Raw genomic sequence first — 24,159 nt, forward strand, 5'->3', positions numbered from 1 at the left:
AATTTAGCAAGGTCTGAAAGCCCATCCTGATACCCCATCTTATTTCTTTTAGTCTGTCCTAACAACAATCAGTGCTCTCAAGAGTATTTCTCTGTAAGCATTACTTGTAAAATTACTTAAAAGCAAAGCAAAACAAAACAAAAAAATCTAAAGGAGGATGCTAGAGAAAGTTTGGTCGGTAAAGTTGTTGTGCAGATTCCCAGGATGGATGTAAATGCTGAGTGGTGTGTGTTTGTAAGCCTACAGGGTAGGTCCTCCATTTATTGAGGCTGGAAGCCCGTGACCCAAGAGCCAGCAAGTTCTGTTTCCAGTTCAACCTCTCTTCCTGCCTCACTGTCCCTCTTTGCACACCTGGGAGCAGGAGGAGCAAGCAAAGCAGCAAAGCATTGTGGGACTTCTTCCCTTCCAGAGACTGAGCCGGCTGGTTGGTCAGCACTTCATTGAGACTGAGCAGTGTTTGCAGAATAGATTGTTTCACAGACGAGTAGACAAGCCTCTCTTGGGACCCTTGCTTGGATTCAGGCCACCAGCATCTCAGTCGGTCTTCTTTCTCATAGACTCATCTAAATGAGTCCAGGACGAACTGCACCAGGGCCCGAAAGAAGGCAGAGGCACGTGTTCTGCATGGCAGACTCTGCCCTGTTCCTTCAGACCTTATCACTAAGACATTCTCAGATAATGCTGCCCGTCCCCAGTAGGCTTGTTGGATTGTACAGTATGCAGGAGCCACTCTCTTGACTGACAGTGCCCAGGAACATTTCCAGTGGTAAATAATTTGGGAGGCTCCCTTCCCAACTGCAGCTCTTGACAAGGGCTGCCAGACGCATCCTTGGTACATCAACCACATTGCACCCCCAATGCCCCAGAATTAACTAACATATCCAGAGCACAACTAACAAGCTTAGATTTGGCATGTTGAATCTATCCTGTCTTAAAAAAAAAAAATCCCTTTTACTTAAATACAGTTTTCCTCTAAAGTCTGTGTTTTGCCCTGGGTAAACTCTTCCCAGTGTATCCTGACACTGGATCATGAACAGGAAGGTGAGCACGTGAAGCTGATGGTGATTACCGATGATGAAATTTGGGCTCATAAAATCAAGGATATTATTCAAAAGTGTGAGGTAAATTACTCTCATTCATCCTGATGGGGCTAGGCTCTGCGGCTGTGTATGCCATCTTTAATTAACTCTCTGAAAAGATGTTCTGATTGGGATTATTAATGAATGCGGTTGAAAATTCTTGCTGTTTGTAAGACTTCTGCCACAGACAGCTCAGACTCACACCCCCCTCAACTGTTTTTTTTTGTTGTTGTTGTTGTTGTTTCCACAGACTCTTTCTATGGCCTGACAGATGGAGTATTCATCTTTGAAGCTGTTTCCACAGAAGATAGCAAAACCACACAGGGCTATGACGCTATTGTTGTGGAACAATGGACGGTCCTGGAAGTAAGTGTGGCGCTGCCTTGCCTCATTGCTGCTTTTGTCTGGTGAGAGATGGTTGCATGGCTGGCTCCAGCTGACTGCAAGGCTGCTGCCCAGCTGTGCCTTTCTTCTGACGGGGGCTCACCTGGGTTAACCCTGTGAGGACCCTCTTGATCCTCTTACACCCTGCCCCCAAGCTGGGATGGACTCCACATCTCTTTCTACAAGAAAAAACATGTATCCATGCGTATGTCGGACCACCGGGTGCAAAGAGTTTCCTTTGGTTAATCTGCATATCACTGTAAACACAATTGATATAAAGATTCATGTTCATAATACTGTAATAGTAAGAGCCACATAGTTTTCAGAGGTAGAATCTGGCCAGCTCCTCTGTAAGCATCCTTGGAAGAAATGAACAGGAGTGCTCTGTCATTGAGCAGAGAGGTAAATGCTGTTTTCACCATTAGGGTCTCCTGTCTCAGGATTCACACCAAGCGCTGCAGGATATATTTCAGAAGTGATGACCATGACACCACTACATAGCTCTGAGTAGGAGAAATCTCAACCCAAGTCCCATGTTTTTGAAATAGCTGTCTTCCCTCTAAGAGTCCCCGGATTTTCTCCAGCCATGAAGCATGGGTGTTTTAGGACAGTCTCAGCCCATGACTAGACCAGCTTTTCTCAAGAATGTCTTTTGTCTAAGTCACACGTAGAATTTCTAAAGCATAGCTATTTGGGACCCACCCTGGAAATGTACTTTCAGCCAAGACCACTAATAACAAAATGCCACAAACCTGATTTTGTACCATTCAGGAGACTGGAAAGTCCAAGGTCAGAGTTCCTGTCCCTCACCTGGTTTCTCTTCAAGGCTATGATCTGGCTTGTAGCAGCTACTCACTCAGAGTATGCTTATGGGCCAGAGCCAGTGAGCTTTCTGGTGTCTCTTAGGACATTAATCCTAATGGATCAGGGACCCACTCTTGTGAGCTTATTTAACCATATTTGCTTCCTTAGAGGCTCATCTATGCACTGAGGGTAAATTTAGTTAGGACACTAAATAGTCAGTCTCTAACAGAAATTCTGAAACGAGTCCCAAGAATTTTGTATTTATAACGTCCTGTTAAATGAGTTGCTGCTGGTGGTCGAAAGATGAAACTCTGAGAATCTCTACCCTTTGAGTTCGTTACCAGCTGGGGACAGGTTTGCAGAAGGCTTGACCCTCTGAAGAGGCTCCATTGAATACCCACTCTGATCCATAGCCAGCCCATGTCTGGGACACGTGGGTGTGTTTGAACCTATTCATGCTGCCCTGAGTCCAACTACATCTTCTCCTCTCTGCCATTGGCCTATAAAATGCTTTTTCCCCTTACTCCTGGGCAGGTACCTGAAAGTGGGTTTGGAGTTCTAGGGGACGCACTGGAGCAGATCATCCTGTTGGATAAGAGCTTTGTTGGAATAGTTAGTGACACCATAGACACCCATGCCAGAGGTGAACGGTATAGCATGGGTCTGAGGAGAGTTCAGGCCCGTGCCACGGAGTGGACTCCCTTCTTACAGGTTTGAGAAACGGGGGTCTTATGTCATATGGTTCACAGTTGAGACGCCGTAGTATGGACTTGCAGTCAGACTTTCTCTCATTCCTGGGCAGGAGTCGGGGTGGGGTGTACTGCACTGGCAGGAAGGGAAGAAAGGATCTTGCTGGTGAGTGACTTAGTGGGGAGGAAGGGCACACTTACTTAAGCTTATTCATTAGATTCATGGGGGGGGTGCCACTGCTAGCCTTTAGATATCAAGATATCTGAAGGTGGCTGAAGCCTGTAAACTTCCTTGGAGAAATGGGAATTAGGGTGCCATTTCTCCTAGAATCCTGGCACCCGAAGTCCATTAGAGGGTTCAGAGGCTCACACAGGCTTGCCATTTCCTCCCTCCGAGGGAGGCTGCCACAGGTGGCTGTGACTCCATTGTCCCCACCCAAACATAACAGTTCCTCTTAGCTTCCAGTTGACCCTGTTTTCATGACACGCATTTCCCTCCTAGGCTAGCCTCTCACCTCCTGGGCTCTGGAGATTACCGAAGTTGGAGGTCACAACCTATGCCCCAAGCCAGGTTTGGTCACCTGTCCTCTCAATAAGACAATTACAAGAGTTAGATTTGATAGTGTAAAAATGAAAGAGGTATTCAGTGTGGCCACATTAGAACAAGGGGCAAAGAGATCGAGTGACTCTGTAAGTCCATCTTTATGGTCCTGAAGAGAGATGGAAGTTTAGCATCTGTGTTGGGTAGTTTTTTGTCAACCTGGCAGAAATTAGTCTTCTGAGAAGAGGGAACCTCAGCCGAGAAAAACAGTCCCTGTCAGATTGGCCTGTAGGCAAGCCTGTGGGGCACCTTCTTAATTGACGATATGGAAGGGCCCAGCCAACTGTAGGCGATGCCATCACTGGGTATGCTGGTCCTAGGATGTAAGAAACAAGCTAAGCAGGCCATGGGGAACAAGCCAGTTAGCAGCACTCCTTCATGCCTCTGCTTCAGCTCCTGCCCTGGCTTCCTGCCTCAACTTCCCCAGTGCAAGACTGTAAGCTGTGAAGTCAGATAAACCCTTCCCTCCACACCGTGCTTTTGCTCATGGCCATTATCACAGCTATAGGAAGCCACTAGGACAGTGTTTAATTAGGCCTGGGCAAGGTGTGGTCCACCCACCTTGCCTATCGCTGCCTGGCCTTCAGCCTTGTCCTGGAAGGGGGTGTGAAGTTAGAGTTGTGTGAAGTCTCCTTTTAGGAGACAAGCTCCTCTCTGGCTGGGGCCTTTTCCTTCCCAGCATGGGTTTCCTGGGAGAATTCCTGTTTCTTTGGGGTTCATTGTTTCAGTGGTCTGATTGAGAGACAAAAATGTTTCTTTAGAGACCCCGTTTCTGCCAGACCTTCCACAGGAGAGTGAGATGCTGTTGTCTGCATTTCTCCCTCCTCAGTGGGGGGGGGAGAGCTGGCCTGCCCTTCATTCCCAGCCCTGCTTCCAGTCCTGGTCTAATTCTGTCTCTGTGTTTTGGCTCCCCTTTCTACACACACACACACACACACACACACACACACACACACACACACTTTCACCAGAGAGAGAGCCTGGCTAGCTGTTCTCAGCCTGGAGACAATGCGACACTGTGAGAGCAGGAAGCTGACTAGGACCCTGTACAGGTGTGGCCCTCCAGTTCCCAGCCCAGCCCCTCCGTGTAGAGAGGAAACCCACTCCCTCCCTCTGTCCAGTGTTGTCAGAGGACGCCAGCAAAGAAGTCTCAGAGCTAGAACAAATTAAGGAAGAAACTCTAGTCTGGTCTGGTGACCTGGACCTATAATTCCAGCTCTGGGGAGTGAGATGTGCAGATTGCCCAGAGCTCCGAGCCAGGCTGGACTACATATTACAACGCTATTTTAATCCCCAAACCCAGGGAGAAAGTAAATTGAAAACCGTGGCTGTAGGCCCTGGCACACAGAGCCACTCTAAACAGTAGCCCATCCACTGCCGCTGTCACTCATGACACAATTTTCCACCTACTGCCTTGGTCTTAGTCTAAAAGGAATTTTGGCTAGGGAGTGTGTGAGGACAAATACAGCAATTGCCAGGGGTGATGGTGCCAGGTTATAAACTAAAACCAGGTCTCAAAGAAAGAAAAAGAAAATAGTTATGGGGAGCTGGAGACATGGCTCAGTGGTTAAGAACACTAGCTGCTCTTCCAGAGGACCTGGGTTCTATTCCCAGCACCCACATGGCAGCTCACAATGTCTGTATCTCCAGTTCCAGAGTATCTGACACCTTCACACAGACATGCATGCAAGCAAAACCACCAATACACATAAAATTAATTGATTGATTGATTGATTATGATTAAGAAAGAAAATAGTTATGTTACCTTAGTTGTAAATCCATAGCCTAAAGTGCCAGGTACCTGGAAGGAAGATAAGATCCCACCAGTGTATGACGTTCGTGTGGTGGATTTTCAATCTAGAGTCTGAGTAGAAAGGTAATCAGTTAGAAAGAGCAAGTGCAGAGCAAGACAGAGGAAAGAGACAGATGGCTGGGCCAAAAGTCTCTGAGTCCATGTGTCTGGACGTGACAGCCCAGAGGAGTCTAGATGCCATTGTCAAAACAAAACCACAGCCCTCATCTTAAAGGGAATAAGAGATAGTTTATTCTGGAGCCATTTTGAGGGACCACAGCCTGAGGACACAGATTTGTGTTGCTCCAGGTTCATATTACAGTGTGGCTGGTAGGCTTATTGGAAGGGTTGGCTAAAGTGAAGGAGTAAAAACCAAATGCACATCTGTTAGCTGGGCCTTTTAAACTGGGGTCTCTTGGATGGAATCCCACCTCCCCGTGTGTGAAGCCTATGAGCAGGTGCAATATTGGCTTCTTCAGACCGTAGAGAGAGAGCTGAGGGCCGCATTCTGGATTTTCATGATTTCCTTCTAGACTTCCAGTTTATCTTCTAAATTGTTTAGACTTCAAAAAGGATTCAGCTTCATTTCTGAGAAAGGAGTTTAGCCTTCAGAAGATTCACCTGAGTTCTCTGGAAAAAAAAACATTTTTTTTTTTTGGCAGTTCATCGGTTTATTTTTTCAGTAGTTTAGAAGATGAAACAGGGCCTAACTCAACACTCTGCTATTCCCATCCCTTAGTTTTCAAGACCGGGTTTCCTTTTGTAACCCAGGCTAGCCTCGAACTTGTGATGTTTGTGCTGGAACTACAGGCCTGCACCATCACACCCAGCTTCTGTTGAGACATTTCAAGTCATGGTTATGGCAGCCCACATTTGGAAGGTCAACTAGCTTTGCTGTCTCAGAAGGTTCGCTGCCACATGAGACTAGTGTTGACCCGGTGTTGAAAGGCTGGATTATCCCTGACACACCTCAGAGACTTCTCCAGTTTCCTGGGAGGAACAATCTGTGCAGTGGTCCAGACAGGCTTTTTGTCCCACCACATAGCTCTCCATCTTACTCCAAACTGTTGTGAGAGACCAGGTGACATGCTGTTCCCATCACTGAATCTCCACCTAGGAAACCCCCCTGTGACAACTCGTGGCTCTCACCTGTTCTCCATTACCTTCTGCAGGGTTCTGGGCATCAGTCCTGTTTGTAAAAGCTCCCAACCATCTTTTTAAGTATTCATTCAAGGATTCACCATGTGGATTTGCCAGAGTGTAACTTCCATTCTGTGGCATCTAAAATTTACCACTTCCTGCTCTGACAAAGGAGCCAATTTTTATTCACTCAAACCATCTGGAACATTTTTTTGCCATGATTTCTCCAAGAAAACTGTTCTGGTTTTAATCATAGTTTTTCATGCCACAGTCAAGAGATCCATACCTTTTACCTGTAAGTCAGATGATTTTCCATGAATCATCATTCCTATGGAGGACCAGGAAGCAAGACACAATCTCTCCCCAGTGGTAACTCCATCATGTCCCACTCCAGAGCAAGTCATAGCATGCAGGGGACTTGGGCAGAGTTCTCCAAACCTCAGGTCTATGTGGGCAGCCTTTTCAGTGCAGTGGCTTTTATCCAGTCCTGTGTCCCCCACGCACCTTGACCATGGCACTCCAGTGTCTTGGATCATACAGCTGAACACCTTTCCTGGATGATGGGCTCATCTCTAATGTTCAAGGTGCCTTGGGAGGCAGTATCTATTCGACTTTGAAGTACCCACTGCCAACTTAGCACTTCTGTACCTCCCATTTCCAAATTTTTCAAAATGGAAAGACAGACAAGGGAACCAACAACTGAAAGACAGACAGCACAGGCTTTCTCCTGGGATGAGTAGATCTAGTAGAGGAGGTCTGCAGGCTAGAAACAACCCAGGAGGACAGGTGTTTAGAAAAACAAGTTACAATAGTTATATGGACCAAAATACTATAGTTTAGGGAATTGTCATTGGTCAACCAAAGTGAAGGAACTTTACACAGTGTGAATGATGTTTTCTCACATTTATCTCTCCCTGAGAAGCAAATACCGATGTTGTAAGGTACCGAAAGGGGTGTGGCCTCAGCAGCTAGTGGTTCGAAAAGAAGAGATGGCAGCAGCAGTGTCCATGTCCTCACTGGTCTTGGTGTCATGGCCTGTATCACTCTATGCACACTGACAAAGAAGGGGTCCCAGAAGTGTTAAAGGGACAGAGTCGCAGAGCTGTCCTGTTACTGTTCTGCATTGATGTGTTAGGCTCTGCTACCTGGTTGTTGTCCAAACAGCTAGATACTGTGCAAAGTCGTGTTAGGATATAGCTACACGCACATCAGGATGCCTTTCCGAGTGTGGCTGATCCTCACCCAGTCAGTTGAAGGCCTTAAGAGACTGAATTCTTCAGAAAAACTCCTGTTTCTATTACTGCCTTCAAATTCCAGTTTGCAATATCTGGTCTTAGAATTTGCAACCTATCCTGCATATTTTGCATTTGCCAGCCTCCATAATCATGGGAGCCAGTTCTCCAGAAATAGGTCTCAAAAGATGCAGATACCAATGTGGCTGTGGACATCCTGTTGGTCATCTCTTAGGAGAACTCTAACTAACACAGCTCTGTGTAGTATGATGCCACCAATGAGGGAAAACATCACCAGTTTCAAAGGCTTAATCACTTCATGGTGCTGGATTTGAACTTGGGGCTTCATGTGTAATGGGCACATGCTCTACCATTCAGCAGCCCCGGGAAACTGGCATATCATGCATGATTGTGTCTCCAAGGCTGCTGTGTAGAGTGAAATTGTCAGTGTGCTTACATTGGAAGAGTCTGTGGGAAACCTGATAGCTGAGGCGGCAAGATCAGGGAGCGGTGGGCTGGAAGTTTCATCAGAGTCTGATCTCAAAACACTTGTTCCTGACATTATGTGGCTTGGGGAGATGGATTGGGATGGGGAAAAGTGAGGCCAACAGATCCTGGGGCTGAAGTTCCAAGATGAGAACAAGGGCCATGGCCCTGTGTGTTCACTGGGATGTCTTCTGCTGCTGACTGGGGAGAGCCAGCCAGAAGCAGTCTTGGCAGGGGTGGGGTTTCAGTTTATGAGCCGGAGAACAAGCTAGGAGTGTGGTAAGGAGGGGTTGCAAAGTCAGTCTTTTCAACAGTTTGAGGATCTCACCGGGGTTGGGAACCTGTCTGCCTGGTCTCTCCTTAGGATCCTAGTCACCAGGTGACTAGGCATCACACATAAAGATGATAACTAAGGCCAACAGGAGTGATTACTTCGATTTCTTCTCTTCTGTGTCCATCCTTATCGCACGTCAAAGCCTTTGTTGGAAAGCCCCAGCCAAGGCTCTCTCAGCTGTTTTTGGCTGAGCTGAGTTACTGACACACATCACTTTCAGGAGTCAGTTATCTGGCTGAAGAGGTTGTTAGTTAGGACAGCAGTGTTCGCCACTGGAGAGGCACATGGTCCTCCTATGGTGACTTCAAGGAAGGTGTTTAAGAAGAAAGGGCTCACTAAGGTGACAGCCAGCTTGCATCATAGGGTGGCAGAAGGAAGAGTATGGCTTTTAATCTGTCTACACATTTCTTTTATAAACTGTTTTGCCATATCTGACATATCAGTGTTTTTCTCCAAATATGAGCAGTGAGATTGTTTGAAAAATTCATCCAGCAAATAAATGCGGAGTTCCTATCGTGTGTCAGCAACCATGAGAATGTGATGGATGGAGGAAATTCAGGCAGGAAGGATCGATTCCCTTTAACTGAAGAGAAGGAATGTGGGCATTAAAAATGGCTTCTCACCTCCTGGCCTTTCCACATCCATCAATAATTTCTCATCCTTGTCAAGCTCCCTGTGGGTTGAAAGACCCTAAGTTGCAGGAGCCTTTTAATGCTGATGGGGGAAGAGGCAGGCACGCCACTGTGGTGGAGATTGGGGCAAAGTGCACTTAGAGTCTCATCACAGAGGAAGATCAGGTGAAAGAGTAATGCAGGTTCAAATCCTGTAACAAATGCAGTGGTGGGGTCTAAGTGCACAGAATATGTTTGTGTGTGAGAATTCAGTCCTGTGCATGCCACAGCACCTGTGTGAAGGGCAGAAGACAACCTGAGGGGGTGATCTCACAGGTCACCTTGTTTGGGAAAGGGGCTCTTTGTTGTTCCTCTACCATATACACCAGCGCATTGGCCTTTCTCTGCTTCTGTCTCCCTGTCGGAGCATGGGGATTGTACAGATGCTTGTCTCATGTATCTGGCTTTTATGTGGGTTCTGGGGATTCAAACCCAGTCTTCATGTTTGCCCAGCAAGCACTTTTACCTGCTGAGTAATCACTCCAAACTCACAAATATATGTAGCCGGAGCCTTTTGTCTGTCCCACCCAGGCAGCAACTGTTTTTATAAAATAATCAGTAAGGGACTTAATATTAATTACGGACTATTTGGTCTATGGCTCAGGCTTATTGCTAGCTAGCTCTAACATCTTAAATTAACCCATTTCTATTAATTTATATTTTGCCACATGGCCATAGCATTACCAATCTGCTGGCATCTTGCTCCTTTGCAGCTAGATGGTGTCTGCTCTGACTCTACCTTTCCTCTCCCTATATTTCTCTTGGATTTTCTGCCTGGCTATAACCTGTCTTGCCATAGGCCAGAATAGCCTTTTTGTTAACCAATGGTAGTAACACATATTCACAGCATACAGAAAGATCATCCCACAGCACTTCCCCCTTTCTGTCTAATAAAAGAGGAAGGTTTTCATTTTAACCATAGTAAAATTACACATAACAAAATAGTTACCAAGCAATAATTACAGTTACAATATCTAGTCTATTTGTATTTGGCAAAATTAAAGAAAATACCCTATCATCTGTCCTGCCTTTGTGAATCTCAAGTTTTACATATAATTTATCTTTTATTATAACTAAGGAAAACGAATTATAACTATTTAGTCTTCAGTTCCATCAAAGACCCCAGAAGGATATATAAGTAAACAAGAAGTGCATTGTAAGCAACTTCCAAAATTCTAGAAATGCCAGAGACATCTGGCTGCCTGGACAGTCACCCAAGGCTTCTCTGCAATGTTGAGGCATCTGTCTTCAGCCTATAGGCCTAGAGTCTCTGGCAGACTTTTCAGTGAAGCAGAACATCTGAAGGACTGTCCCATCTATTGGAAAAGTCCATCAGTCACTTTTCTCTGTGCTCCACAGAATGTCTGACAGTTTCTTCTGTGAAGCAGGAACTAAAGGACCATCTCCCCTTGTTTTGGCAAAGTTCAGTGGTCACCTTCCTATGGGCCCTGCATGTACAGTTTATCAAGCAGCCCAGGCAAGAGCAGCTTCTTGCCCGAATGTCTAGCCTTGTCCATATGGTAAGAAAATTCCATAACAAGTTTTTTTCAATGCCCATCATCTCCTTTGAAGTAATTGGTGCTGCCAGGAGCAGACATGGCTCACTGTCAAGAAAAGTCTTAAGTTCTTAAAACATTTTAAATGCCATATTCTGTAGGTCTTTGAAGTATCTGAAGATTACCTATCCATCAGAAATATATCTCTGCATATCTAGAAAACCTGACTAACATGACTATAAGTTTAACTATTATAAGTGACTATTAATTTATATTTCTTAACTATATATTACATTTTTAAATGAACTGCATAAACATAATTCCTTAAACAACAGTAGAAATATACATATAGTATAACAAAATTGACCTTAAATTTGTTTTAATAAACCAAAATCCATACCAATGTGAAGTATTCTAGGATTAACAGTTATTTTTTGGATTAAAGTAGCTTCAATAATCTGTCTTTTTTAAATCATTTCTATGTCATATCCCATTTTGTTCTTTAGAAAGAGATTGACTATTAACCATATATAATCAACCCCCTTTAAATGAAAACAAACATTGGCCTTTGCTAGTCCCATGGCCATAGTGTGGTTTGGATGCAGCTTATCCTCCAAAGAGCCATGCACTGGAAGCTTGATCCCCAGTGTGACAATGTTGAGAAATGGCTCTACCATTAAGAAGTGGACCTACTGCATGAGCCATATGTCACTGAGATCTCTCTCTGGCCTCCTCTCTGTTCCCTGGCCCATCTGAAGGAATTCAGATGAGACACTGGCTTAGTATAGATGCTGGGTACTGCTGTTTAGTAAAGCGAGGCACTCATAAAGCTTGAGAGGGACCATTGCACCATTATGTACCTTATCCAAGTTTTATATTTCTAGCTTCTAGAACAGTCTGCTTTTCTTGAAAGGTGTGAGTGTGTGTGTGTGTGTGTGTGTGTGTGTGTGTGTGTGTGTGTGTGTGTGTGTGTGTGTGTGTGTAGGTGATTGATAGACCCATTTGGATTTGGATTCCATTATGGGCAGGGCACAGTTCATGTTTTTGTTCTTTACCAGAAAGTTTCCTCTTGCTAGATAATAATCTTGGACCTTCTGGGCAGTTCAGAACACTGCGTCTCCACCCAGGCCTGGAGACTGGAGATCCCATTCTTCAGAGTAGTCATCAATCTGAAGTTTCAGTTTCTGGTTTTACAGGCTGCTGATTATGAAAGAGGGGTCCACCCACAACCCCCAAGGCTGGTGATATCTGACCAGCTACTAAACAGTGGAGACTACGCTCTGATTCTTAGGAGGTGTTACTGGGTCCCTTTCTAGGCTCTTTGTGATATGATGTTCAGGTTGTGTCTTGGAAAAGAATTGAGCAAGATTCAGAGGAGTAAAGTATACATTTATTTAAAAGAGAAGTGAGAACCTTGAGTGAACTCCACAGATTAGGAGTGAGCTCCAGCAAACATGTGGCTGAAGAGACCCTGGAATTTTTAGGGGGATTCTAAGGGGATTTTATGTTACAGACTGAAAGGGTAAGTTTCCCTGAAAGGGGTGAATCTTTCTTTGTCTGTTGGAGGAAAGTTGTACAACCCATGGTCAGGGACAGTCCAAGGGACTTTTCTTGGTTGCTGGGTTTCAGAGTTAATCTTCCTATGACTTATAGTCATACCTATATGTCTCTCTTCCTGACTCAAGGAAACTAACGGTGATCTCACCAAGAAAGTTAGTTTGTTTTTTTTCTTTTTTTTTTTTTATTATTATGTGTTTTAATTTTATACATCAGTTCCCCTGTCCTCCCCCCTCTGGCCCCCACCCCCACCTTTCCCCCCAGCCCCTCCCCTCCATTCCCATGTCCTCCAGGACCAAGACACCCCTGGGGATTCATTTAAACCTGGTGGATTCAGTTCAGGCAGGTCCAGTCCCCTCCTTCCAGGCTGAGCAAAGTGTCCCTGTGTAAGCCCAGGGTTCCAAACAGCCAGCTCATACACTAAGGACAGGTCCTGGTCCCACAGCCTGGGTGCCTCCCAAACAGATAAAGCTATTCAATTGTCTCACTTATCCAGAGGGCCTGATCTAGCTGGAGGCTCCACAGCCATTGAATGAAGGGCAAGATTTGAGGGAAAGAAAGCTTAGGCGAGCAGGAGATCCCAGCTGGATCAAGTACAGAAAGGGAGAACAAGGAATAACAGACCATGATAAATGATGACCACATGAGAACAGGAATAGGCAGAGTGCTCGAGAGGTCCCTAGAAATCCACAATGATATATCTTCTGTAGACTGTTGGCAATGGTCGAAAGAAAGCCTGATCTGACCTAGTCTGGTGATCAGATGACTAAACACCCTAACAGTCGTCTTGGAACTCTCATCCAATAACTGATGGAGGTTATTATTAAGTGAGGTCACTCTGGATACACATGGCTATTGTCTGCATGTGACGGGTTCCAGTGTGGTCCTTACTAGAGGCTTAAACAAAGCTGTCTGATTTTGAACTGTCAGGATCCAAAAGTATGAGTTAAAAAACAACTTGAGGGCTGCTCTTTCCGAGGACCCAAGTTCCATTCCCAGTACCCACAGTAGCTCAGAACTAGCTGTTTTTCTAGTTCTAAGGGATCCGATGACCTCTCTGGCTTCTTTGGGCACCAAGCATACATGTAGTGCACAGACATAAGTGTAATACACAAACATACAGACAAGCAAAAAACTCATATACATTAAATTAAATTAAAAGGTTTAAATGCATAACTTCATAAATTGTTAGAAACAAAGGATAATATTCATGTTGCACAAAGAACACGTGGGCAAGGCAAAAGCAACCCAGCAAGGCAGCTTCTTTGTGTAGAAAGGGCCACACTGGAACCCAAGCAAGGTCAGCAAGCACACTGGGGCCAGGACAGCCTCTGCCTTTTATCCCAGATGCGGGGTGATTGTCTCATTCCATTGGTGGGGACTGACTTCACAATCTGCTATGGTTAGCTACTCAATACAAAGAAGAAGGAGAAAGGTTTGGGAAACAAGAGTCCCTGCAGGTAACTACCTTTTATTTAAATAAATAAATAAATAAATAAATAAATAAATAAATAACTAACTAAATAAATAAATAAATAATAAACCACTTCTCATGAGAATACCCAGTCTCAAGTCTTTTGTCATAGCAACAGAAACTGGCCTAGTTTCTTCCTCACATATGGAGTTTGAATCACGTAGAAAAAGACAGGGCAGTTAGTTCTCCAAAGCAACCTGAAGTATACTAGGTGAACTGGGGCAAAGGGTTTACTCATTGTCACTCCTTGCAAGTTAATTTGACCAATAAAAATGTATTGGTTTGAAACAGTCTCCTTCTATAGCCGAGGCCTCAAGTTCTCAGTAATCCACCTGCCTCCATTTCCGAAACACTGGGATCATGGGTACCCAGCCCAAGTCAAGAATTTTAGTAAAAATTAAAGGAGACCTGGAGATGTAGCTCAGCAGTGGATACTTCCCTGACATGTGCAGTACTTGGTAATTCCAAGGACCCCTTAGTCACAGAAAAGGTAAGGGCGTGTGGATGAAGCATAACCTGCTGCACTCGCAAGGGTGTACTGTCATGGAAGGAGGTCTTTGTTCATGGTTCCATGGTGTCCCCCTGTGCCTTGTTCTGTTTCTTGTCTTCCTCAGGTGCTTGTGTTGAAATCTGCTAGACACACAAACAGTAAGAGGCCATGGGCTGTGTGGTATGGCCATGGGGGTCTAAAGCATGGGAGTGCTCCTGAGTTCCATGGAATCATTCCACATGTACATTTTAACTGGTTATTAGTGATAGCTCATTTATCCTTAGTGCCGAATGACATTCTATTATCTGAGCTACTAGTTTTATCCATCCATTATCGTTTGAAGAACATCTTGGGTCTGGATTTTATGAATAAAACTGTTGTAAGCATCCATGTACAAGTTTTTATGTGGACAGATACTTTCAGCTTACTTGTGAAAACGAGGGATGTGACTGCTGGGTCATGATACCAGCATATCCAGTTTGTAAGGAGTTGCCAAATTGTCTTCTTAAGTGGGCATGCCATTTTGCAGCCCCGGCAGCAATGGTTGAGAGTTCCTATCATTTCATTTTGTAGCCTAGACTTGGTGGCTGGTGTTTTAGAATTCACCATCCTAACAAGTGGGAGGTCTCTCATTTTAATTTGCATTTTCCTAAGAGCATATGATGAGTGTCTTCTCATAAGATGACTTACCAGCACACTCCCCAGTGACCCAGCAGGAAAAGGACAGATTTGCATGTGGCCAGTTCAGTTCCTCAGTCATTTGACAGAAGTATGCAATGGTCCTGAGTGCTTTGTGAAGAGTAAGGACATGGCTCTCCATCTTTGATTTTTGTATGTGAGTACATTTCCAACTTCCACATACAGGATGCCCAGAAAAAGAGAAACATGGGAAGTGTCTGACTTGCCTTGTCTGTGATAGGTTCATGTCTTGTTATTGTTATGTGTGACCCATGGTCATTTGATTAAACTCTGAGAATATAAGAAATGGTGGCAGAACCCACCCTCCAAGTGGCTAAGACTCTTCTACTCAGCAGTGATGTGTGGAGAAGACACTGCCCTACGTGAGGATTCCCCAGGAGCAAGTTAAACTCCCTGCCTTCGTGGAAACCATGTTCTGATGCAGGAGGGCACAGAAAGGAAAGTCAGATGTGTTCAGTGGTCTGTCAGCTGGCCCAATAAGGCAGGACTAGAGGATTGTGGGAAGATGTTCCAATTTTCATGACTTTGGTTATGTTTTCTTCATTAGCTCACCCTTTGGTGGGTCACAATCCAGATGTTGATGGTAGCCCAGAAGTAGCACATCTGCTGCAGAGGCTCTGGTGGGTTTCTCTCTGGGGAGGGGGCCCAAGAGTGAATGGTCAAGGGTCTGACATATCCTGGAGCCTGGATACTTCATCTGGAGCTTCTGGATACCTCAGAAGTACTAATAGATATGACTGTACCAGGAGCTGGCACGTTCTGAAGACATGCTGCGGGATTAGCAGTGTAATTTAGATAGAAAAGAAGGGAGAGAGGAGCTGAAATGCGGTAACCATAGCAACATGATACTGACAGTTGGGTCACCACAAAAGAGAATATTGACTGACTGATTGCCCCAACACTGATGGGGAAAGTGGTACCTTGAGGCTACCGGGGTGAGGAAATTCACAGATGCTCTGTGGTTCAGTCCTTGCTGGCTGCTACCCAGTGGGCTGACCCGCGATTTCTACTTCTTCTCCTATTGCGCTTCATAGATGGCTTCTGGGTTAGCATTTTGTGATCACTGATAAACCCAGTCTGTAAAGGTGACAGAGTATTAAGTCTTAGAATCTTTGTAGATAAACTGGCTCCCTTCCCCAATCCCTTCACTCTAAAGTAAATACCTTTTAATTAATCCTCTATTTTAGGAAAAACCTTTCTCTTTCTCTTTTCTAACAGAGAAATTAACAAATAAAAAAAAAAGGTGGTTAGAAATACTCCAGTCAGTTTGTCTAAAGAAAAAGAAATTGATAAATTTTATTTATTCCCAGAAAATATAATTTCTTCTAACCCTTTGAAGTGAGTGATAGGGACTTGGCAAGTCCCTGGATGGAGAAAATGTTTCTTGTTTAATGGTTATCAAGCAAAGCTGCTTCTGAGTCTGTGCAGAGAGGAGACGTGCCCTCTGCATTCAGCCTGGGGAAGATGTCAGCTTCTGAGGCTGGGGCTGTGCCGCCACAGCATGTGGTCCCTTGGCGTGGCTGGCTGACAGTGTGTAGCAGCTTTGAGCTGCTTAATGTTTGCACTAAGAAGTTCAGCGTCTGCCCTTACTAATGGGCAGGCTCTGCCCCAGCCATCATGCTCTTGACCTCCAGACGTCCGGCCTCATTAGCTTTCGTGTGCTTTGGGATCCTTGTGTGCTGAACGCTCCTTGCCTGGTGTTAAATCTGCCAGTTCAAGTGCATAGGAGCAGACAGCATGGATCTCAGGTGCAGCAGGCTGCCTCCTGCCCTTCATCGTATGACCTGTTCCCTTGCCCAACGCCAGAGTGTGTGACTTCAGAGAAAGCACACACAGCAGCCAGCAAGCTGGGTACCCAGAATCTAGAGAAGTGTTATCTCCCACATGCAGGCTTGGCTTTCCTGCCAGCTAGGCATGGTTCTGTAAGAGATGCCAGGCAACGGCGGGAGCTGGGATATTCTTCCTCATTCTGATTTTTTATCTCTCCCTCCCAGAGTATGCCGGTGATGCTGTTGACTTCATGTAGGTTGCCATAAATTAGACATCGTGGCTCCAGAGGAAATGCAAGGTCACAATGTGCCTGGCATGAAGGATGTGAGAGCTGTGTATGCCAGCCTTGATGGTAAAAAATGAGCAGTGTGAAGCCCTCCCACCCCAAGAGCTAGCTATTACACCCCAAGTACTAGTTATTCCTTCCCAGGCAAATACAGTGACTCTCACTTCGATTCTTTTCCCTATGAGGATTTGCTTGAATGTTTGTGTTCTTGCTAGTACAATACACCACTTAGCTTCTGCCTCTCGGTAAAGCAACTCAGAGCTTAGTGAATTCAAATAGGGATGTTTAATTTTGCTTCCCGGCCCTTGCTAAACCTGCTGAGATAGTCTGAAGGTTCTGAGGCATTAACTGGCTTCTGGCTGGTCCAAGATGGCATCTTGCATCTGTCTGCTGTCTGGCTGAGCTGCTTACCTGCCCTCATCCAGCAGGCTAACCTAGGCTTGTCCTTACCAAATCGGTAAAGCTCTGGGAGAGAAGGTGTGTGCAGGAAGTCCCTCTGAGGCCTAGGTGAGAACTCTGTGGTCACAGCTGCCAGGTTCTGTTGGTCAGAGTTAGCTCTGTGAGCAGCCTGGATTCAAGAGGTAGGAAAACGGATGCTCCCTGTAAGTGGCGGAGCTGCAGCCATATTGTAAGGGGGCCTGGACAGGGGGTCACAATGGAGACCATTTTGTAAACAAAGTGCTTCACATAATAACACCATCTATTATCTGCTATTGTACTGAGCTCCTGAAAGGCAGCCGTTTGCTGTCTTTGTTGTGTGGTGGAGACAATCAGGCAGAGATGTGAATTCACCAGCCCTGGCTGCTGAGGAGTCAGAACTGGAGTTTTCCACACATTACATGTATGTTCATCTGTCCCCCTTTCCAAAAAGTCAAACAAACAAAAAACCCCACAAAAAACACAAACAGAAAAAAATAAAACAAACAAACAAAAAAACCACCCTTATTCCCTTTGAGCCAAAGTTGTCTAAAATGAGATGACTGTTCTCTGAGACTCTATTATGTTAGCCTAATTACATATCAGCAAAATGTTTTTCTGGGGCATTGTGCATAAAACAAAGAGGAAAACAACATCTCCAGCCAGCCAGCCTGTCTGTCCCTCCCTCTGATTGGCAGATGCTCTGTCCTGGGTGATGGGAGGCCTGAGGGAAAGTAGATAGCAGGGATGCTGTGTGTCAGCTTTTGGGGGAGGGGTATCAACTTGTTCCTTCTCTTTTTGGCTCCCACATATTCCATGAGCTCCCAACCCATGTGCCTGCTCACTGTGGTGTCATTGGAAGGTTTCTTTGGTCTCGCCCAGCCCCAAGTTCCCACAGCCGCTTATAAAATAATCATTCAGAGGCTTAATATTAATTACCAGTTGCATGGCCTATGGCAGGATTCTCACTAGCTAGCTCTTATAACTTTACCCATTTCTATTAATCTATAAGTTGCCATGTGGCCATGGCTTACCAGTAATTTCACATCTTGCTTCTGGTGGTGCTGGTGTCTCCCTCCCCTCTGCCTTTCTTCTTCTTGAATCTCTCTTCTATTTCCTACCTAGCTGTAACCTGACTTGCCATAGGCCAAACGGCTTTATTTGTCAACCAATCAGAGCAACACGTATTCATAGCATACAGAAAGACATACCACAGCACTTCCCCTTTTCTGTCTAATCATAATGTAAAGTTTTAACGTTAGCATAGTAAAATTACATGTAATAGAACAGTTATTAAGCAAGAATTACAGTTACAATATCTAGTCTATTTGTATTAAAGAAAATATTCTATCCTATATTTGTGAGTCTAAAGTTTCATACCTAATTTATCTTTTATCATGACTAAGGAAAACTATAATTATAACTATCTAGTTTTAAAATATATCAAAGACCCCAGAAAGATATAATATTACCTAAGTAAACATGAAATGCATTATAAGAAATTTCCAAAATTCTGGAAACGACAGAGGCAGCTGGCTGCCTAGACAGTCACCCAAAGTTCCTTTGCAATGTTGGGGCATCCATCTTCAGCTTATAGGTCTAGAGTTTTTTAGTCTCTTCTCCTGTGTTCTGTAGAATGTTTGACAGTATCCTCTGTGAAGCAGGGACCTAAAGAACCATTTCGCCCCATTTTGGTAAATTCAGTGGTCATTTTCCTATGGGTCCTGCATGTCCAGTTTATACAACATATTATCAGCAGTCCAGGCAAAAGCAGCCTCTTGCCCAAATGGCTATTTTTGCCAAGAAGAAGATAAACTCCATATGAAGTGTCTTTGATGCCCATCCTCCTCTCTGAAGTAAATTAGTGCTGCCAGGATCAGACATGTCTCACTTTCCAGAAAAGTCTAAGTTTTTAAAACATTTTAAATGTCATATTCTGTAGGTCTTGGAAGTGTTTGAATATTACCTATCTGAAATATATCTTTGTATACCAAAAAACAACTTATGTGATTATAAGTTTGATCATCATAGATGATTAACTATTAATCTGTATTTCTTGATTATACATTACAATTTCAAATGAGCTGCACAAACATACCTTAAACAAGAGTAGAAATATACATACAGGATAACAAGATTCAATAATCTACCCTTTCATCCTGTCATATCTGTATCACCATAGTCTGGGCTCTACAGCTTTGCTTTCAAGTGCCCAGAGTGAGCCAGTTTGACTAACTGGAGATTCATAAAATAACTGGTACTGGCATGGCCTTACCCTCTGAGATTCTAAGGGACAGACTAGTGGTTTCTGGCTGTCCCTCTACTTTCTGTTGATAGTGGAGGTGAAATGTTCCCTTTCCCACCTTGGCATCCTCCCCTGCCTTACCTTTGGGCTTTCTCGCCTAAGAATATGACCCCTGTTTGTCCTGAGTGCCCCCTCTGTTCCCCTACCTCACCAGAGAGCCCAGTTCCCAGCTTCATTTCCTCCTGCATTTCCCCCGACCCTGCCTTGGCCGACCCCTCCAACTCTCAGAAGACCGAAGTGAACATTGTATTAGTTAACTGTGCATTGCTGTGACCAAAATACCTGACAGATGGGCTTAGCGAGAGGGGTTTGCTCTCTCATGCTCTCGGGGGTTTTCACCCATCACAACAGGGAAGGCATGGTGGTGGGAGCATGCGCCAGATAAACTGTGCACACCCTGTGGTCCAGGAAGCAGAGGGTAGTTAAAATCAAGCACAGACTCAGAGGTTCTCTCCTAGTAACCTACTTCCTCCAGCTAGGCCCCACCCTTTCAAGGCTCCACAGCCTCTCTACATACTGCTCTAGTCAGGGACTGAGCATTCAGAATAAAAGCACATGGGATATATTTCACCTTCGAACTATAGCAGATCTCAGGAGGCTGAAGCCAAGTGTTAGCCCCACACCACACTTTCGGGAGAGTGTAGAAGATAATCTGTCTCTTACCTTCCAGGCCTCTAGAGGTCCCCTTAGTCCTTCGGCTCTGGGACCCTTCCCTGTTCCACTCCATCTCCTCCTCTGTCCTCACCTTCCTTTCTCTGACTCTTGACCTTCCCTGCCTCTTCCTTATAAGGGGCCTTTTTAATACTGGTCCCTCCCAAATAGTTTAGGATAAACTATCAGCCCCGGGGTCCTTAATAATATATTCCAGATGTTATATCAGTGTAAGGGAATTCATTCACAATCTCGGGCACTGGGACATAGACACCTTTGGGGTGCATTATGATACATACCACACCCCTTTTCATTTTGTACCTCTCTGGGTGTTTCTCAGGGTCCTTACCTCCTGTCCTAGAGCAGAGTATCCTTCCTTGTCCTGTTTGCCCTGGTTCAGCTCCTCAGACTCTGCACTGCAGGATGAAATTGTGCTGGGTGAGTCCAGGGTTGGCGGAAATGAAGCAACTGGCAGGCCTCACTCCTATGGACAGCTCTCCAGACAAATCTGCAGAATAGCTTTGTACCCCGCCCCCATTTTATACACAGAACGAGTTCCCAGAACTTGGATTGTTGGTCAAAGGATAAGTGGTAGATGTATTTGTAACTCGGAGAGATGCTGTCAAGTTGTTCTCTGAGAGGTTGACCCTCTTTGCATCCCCATCAACAGTGTGCTTGCACGCTTGTTTCCTGACAGGCTGGTAAACGGAGTAGGTTGTCACACTTGAAGGTTGGATGTGTAACAAACAGTGCCTCGGGGTAGCTTCATTTGCATTTATTTTGTTACGAGATGGTTAGTGTTTTGGTATGTTTAATGGCTATTTAATGTTTTCTTTCTCGCACTGCCATGTCCTTGTCCCTCTTAAAATTTAGATCATTTTTCTTGTCAGTTTTAAAATTCTGTGATAGGAGCTAAGGTTTTGCCATTTTGTCTTTTGAATTTACATATCATGGTTTTTTGTCGTGCAAGTGGATTTTTATGTAATCTAATGTACTATTTTATTTTTTTACTTCTGGGGTTTGTTCTTTAGAAGGAGTATCCCGTGGGTCTTTTAAACATTAAATTAATAAAACTGTTCTAAATGGGAGTAGTTGGATATGGGCATTTGTGTTTTCTGAAGAATCCCAGAGAAGTGGCACTAAAGGAATGATGTAGATGAGAAATAGATCAGGTTGGTGCTCATAGTCATAGATCCTGTATCACTGAATTCTCCTGCCCACTAAATTTGTTCTAGAATCAACCCTGACATGGTGGACTCATGGTCATTTGCAAATATATGCCCAATACCACAGCACTGAACCACCCAATGTTCTTTGTTCCAGCCAGGGCTAAACACAGCTGTGCTCCGCCTCACTGTTTGGAGCTTATGATGTCATAAACAAACGTCTTTTTCATGGGCTGCTTGTGTCACATTTTCCTGCTTTTCCCTGGGGATTTTTTAAAAAAATACTGTCTCATTATGTGTCATTGGCTGGTCTGGAACTCTCTATAGAGACCAGGCTGGCCTCAAAGTCACAGAAATCTACATGCTAAGATTAGGCATGTGCCACCCTGACAGGTATCTCTGATGATTTCATTATTAAAAACAGCCCCCTAGAACAGGGCTGAGGTCCCAAGCATGGGATAGTGTGCCTTTCAGAGCAAAGGCAAGGGTTGGATGAGGGTGTTCAGTCTCCAGATGCTGGCTGAGGGTTCAGAAATCAACAAGACACAGCAAATGAAGACTTTAAACAGTATAAACACAAACAATGATACATTTTGGTTGGTAACAAAAATACAAAAACTACCACCTAACTCTGCATTTCTGTTAGGAAAAATGGCTGTTTCACTAACTCGATGTCCTCATAGAACATAAGTACCAAGAATTACTGTAGATGGATAGATCCTAGCAATAACACTAAGATTAGAAGAGAGCCTGGCATGGTGGCATCCGCGAATACTAGCACTGGTCTATACAGAGTGAGTTCTAGCTATCCTAGAGAATAAGGTGAGTGCTGGCGAAAGTTACAGCTGGAGGAATGTAAATTATCTGTTATGTGGAAGAAGCTGTAGCTTAGATGAGAAGAAAAAATTAGTCTTCAAGACAAAAGCTTGAGGGAGTAGAGGGAGCAGCTAACTAGAGCGCTGAAACCCAGGACATTCGTAAAGTTACAGTATGGCGTGATAAGCTGCACAACCCTGTCTCTCTCACATCTCTGGTAATGGTGAGTCAGGGATCAGAGATTATGTCCAAGTGTCCACCACACACAAACTGACTGCTCTAGAAAAGAAAGGAAGACTTGGGTGATGAGAGAGCTTTGGGGGGTTAAGTAAGGATGCAGAATAGTCAAAGCATAAGAAAAGGCTGGAAGAAGATAAAGTGAAGACATCCCTTGTAGATAAAATAAAAAGAATTTATGAACTTGGAAGTAGCAAGGTAATGAAATCAAAACAATGATTTTGACTAACTGTTGACCCAGGAAGACAGAAGACCGAATGGGGAGACAGCCAACAGCGACTTTGTAAAAAGAGATTACCTTTGAGACAGAATGACAGGAACCCACCAAGTGTACGCCTGTCAAGCATGCAGTCTTGAATAAAAATACTCACATTAAAGCAAAATGTTGTGCTGTTTACATATCCTAAAATTTCCAAAGCAAGCATCAGGCTACACTCAGGAGAAAATAATATTTAATTGTAAGAAATAAAGTGTTATGGTTCATTTCAGCATGAGGTGGGCTTAGAGTTCACCTAACAGTGACAGATGAGCAGGAGGTGCTGGGCCCCTCTCTGCCCTCCCGGTGGCTGGGACTAGTTTGCATCCCAAGTCCTAGAGTTGAGGAGTTACAGGCAGTCTGCTAGGTGACTGAGTCCATGATCTGAGGGGGACTGTCTCATGCTCTGAGTTATTCATTAGGTAAGCCCTTGTTTGCATCCTAACCTGATAGAATGGGATTTAGGAAGGGAGCTGTGCTAGATTATGAATCTCTAAAGTCCTGGCCTATAGGGAAAGAAGGCAGGGATTTCTTCAGGTCAGGAACTATAAAAACAACTGCCTCCCACCAAATTAGCTAGCGAGACATGTTTACCTTTTCTCTATGATGGTGTCCCTTTCTATAGACCACTATATTAAAAATGGCATTGTTTTCACAAGTCTATGTTATTGTAGAGTGCAGATCATATGACCCACAGATCAATTGCAATAGCTAATATCTAGAATCAATACTTGTACATTTTTAAATAGAAAACAGATGTCAGTCCAGGATTTGTTTCCAAATTGTCAATTAAAGATGAAGACTAAGACATGTAGGGATCCAAATGTTTTCCAGGCACTGTTTTGCAGAGAGCCACTAAAGGATACGCTCCAGCAAAGGGAGAAAGAAACTAAAAACAAGAACCTACAAGTCAGGGGCTCTAAATAGAGAGAGCAGGGGCATGGAAAGAAGCCGGACCAGACTGGATGAAGGATTTAGAGAGCTCCAGAAATGGCGACTTCCAGTGAAAGGCATGATGAATGATGGTATAAATTAAATTGTAACGCATGGAGTAAATTAATTATGAGTTCCTGTGACTGTTAGGGAGATGGGGGTGGTAGTGGTCAACTGCCGGGGAAAATAAAGGATAACATAAAAAGAAGGCATGGTCACAATATAACTCAGTCTGTTAGTGAACTTTGGGTTCACAGTCTCTTCTCCAAGCCGTGTTTGGCCTCCCATTCTCAACAAGCCTATTAAAATAGTCAAGAGCAGAAAAAAGAGAATGATTCAATGTGCTCCTGTTGGGAAGATGGTCAGAACATCCAGTGAACCCCAAGACCTCTTC

General features: G+C 44.4%; 1 protein-coding gene across 3 annotated transcripts in view; it reads left to right on the forward strand.

Annotated features, from left to right (window-relative positions):
* Rftn1 (raftlin, lipid raft linker 1) overlaps positions 1-24,159 on the forward strand; it is a 197,452-nt gene that overhangs the window by 151,577 nt on the left and 21,716 nt on the right. For all 3 annotated transcript variants that reach the window (XM_036167750.1, XM_036167747.1, XM_036167748.1), the window contains exon 7: positions 1,330-1,445. In XM_036167750.1, the coding sequence (XP_036023643.1) occupies positions 1,330-1,445 (116 nt within the window). The remainder of the gene's footprint in view (positions 1-1,329; positions 1,446-24,159) is intronic.

The sequence above is a fragment of the Onychomys torridus genome, chromosome 18 (assembly GCF_903995425.1).
Source record: "Onychomys torridus chromosome 18, mOncTor1.1, whole genome shotgun sequence".
Classification (NCBI taxonomy): domain Eukaryota; kingdom Metazoa; phylum Chordata; class Mammalia; order Rodentia; family Cricetidae; genus Onychomys; species Onychomys torridus.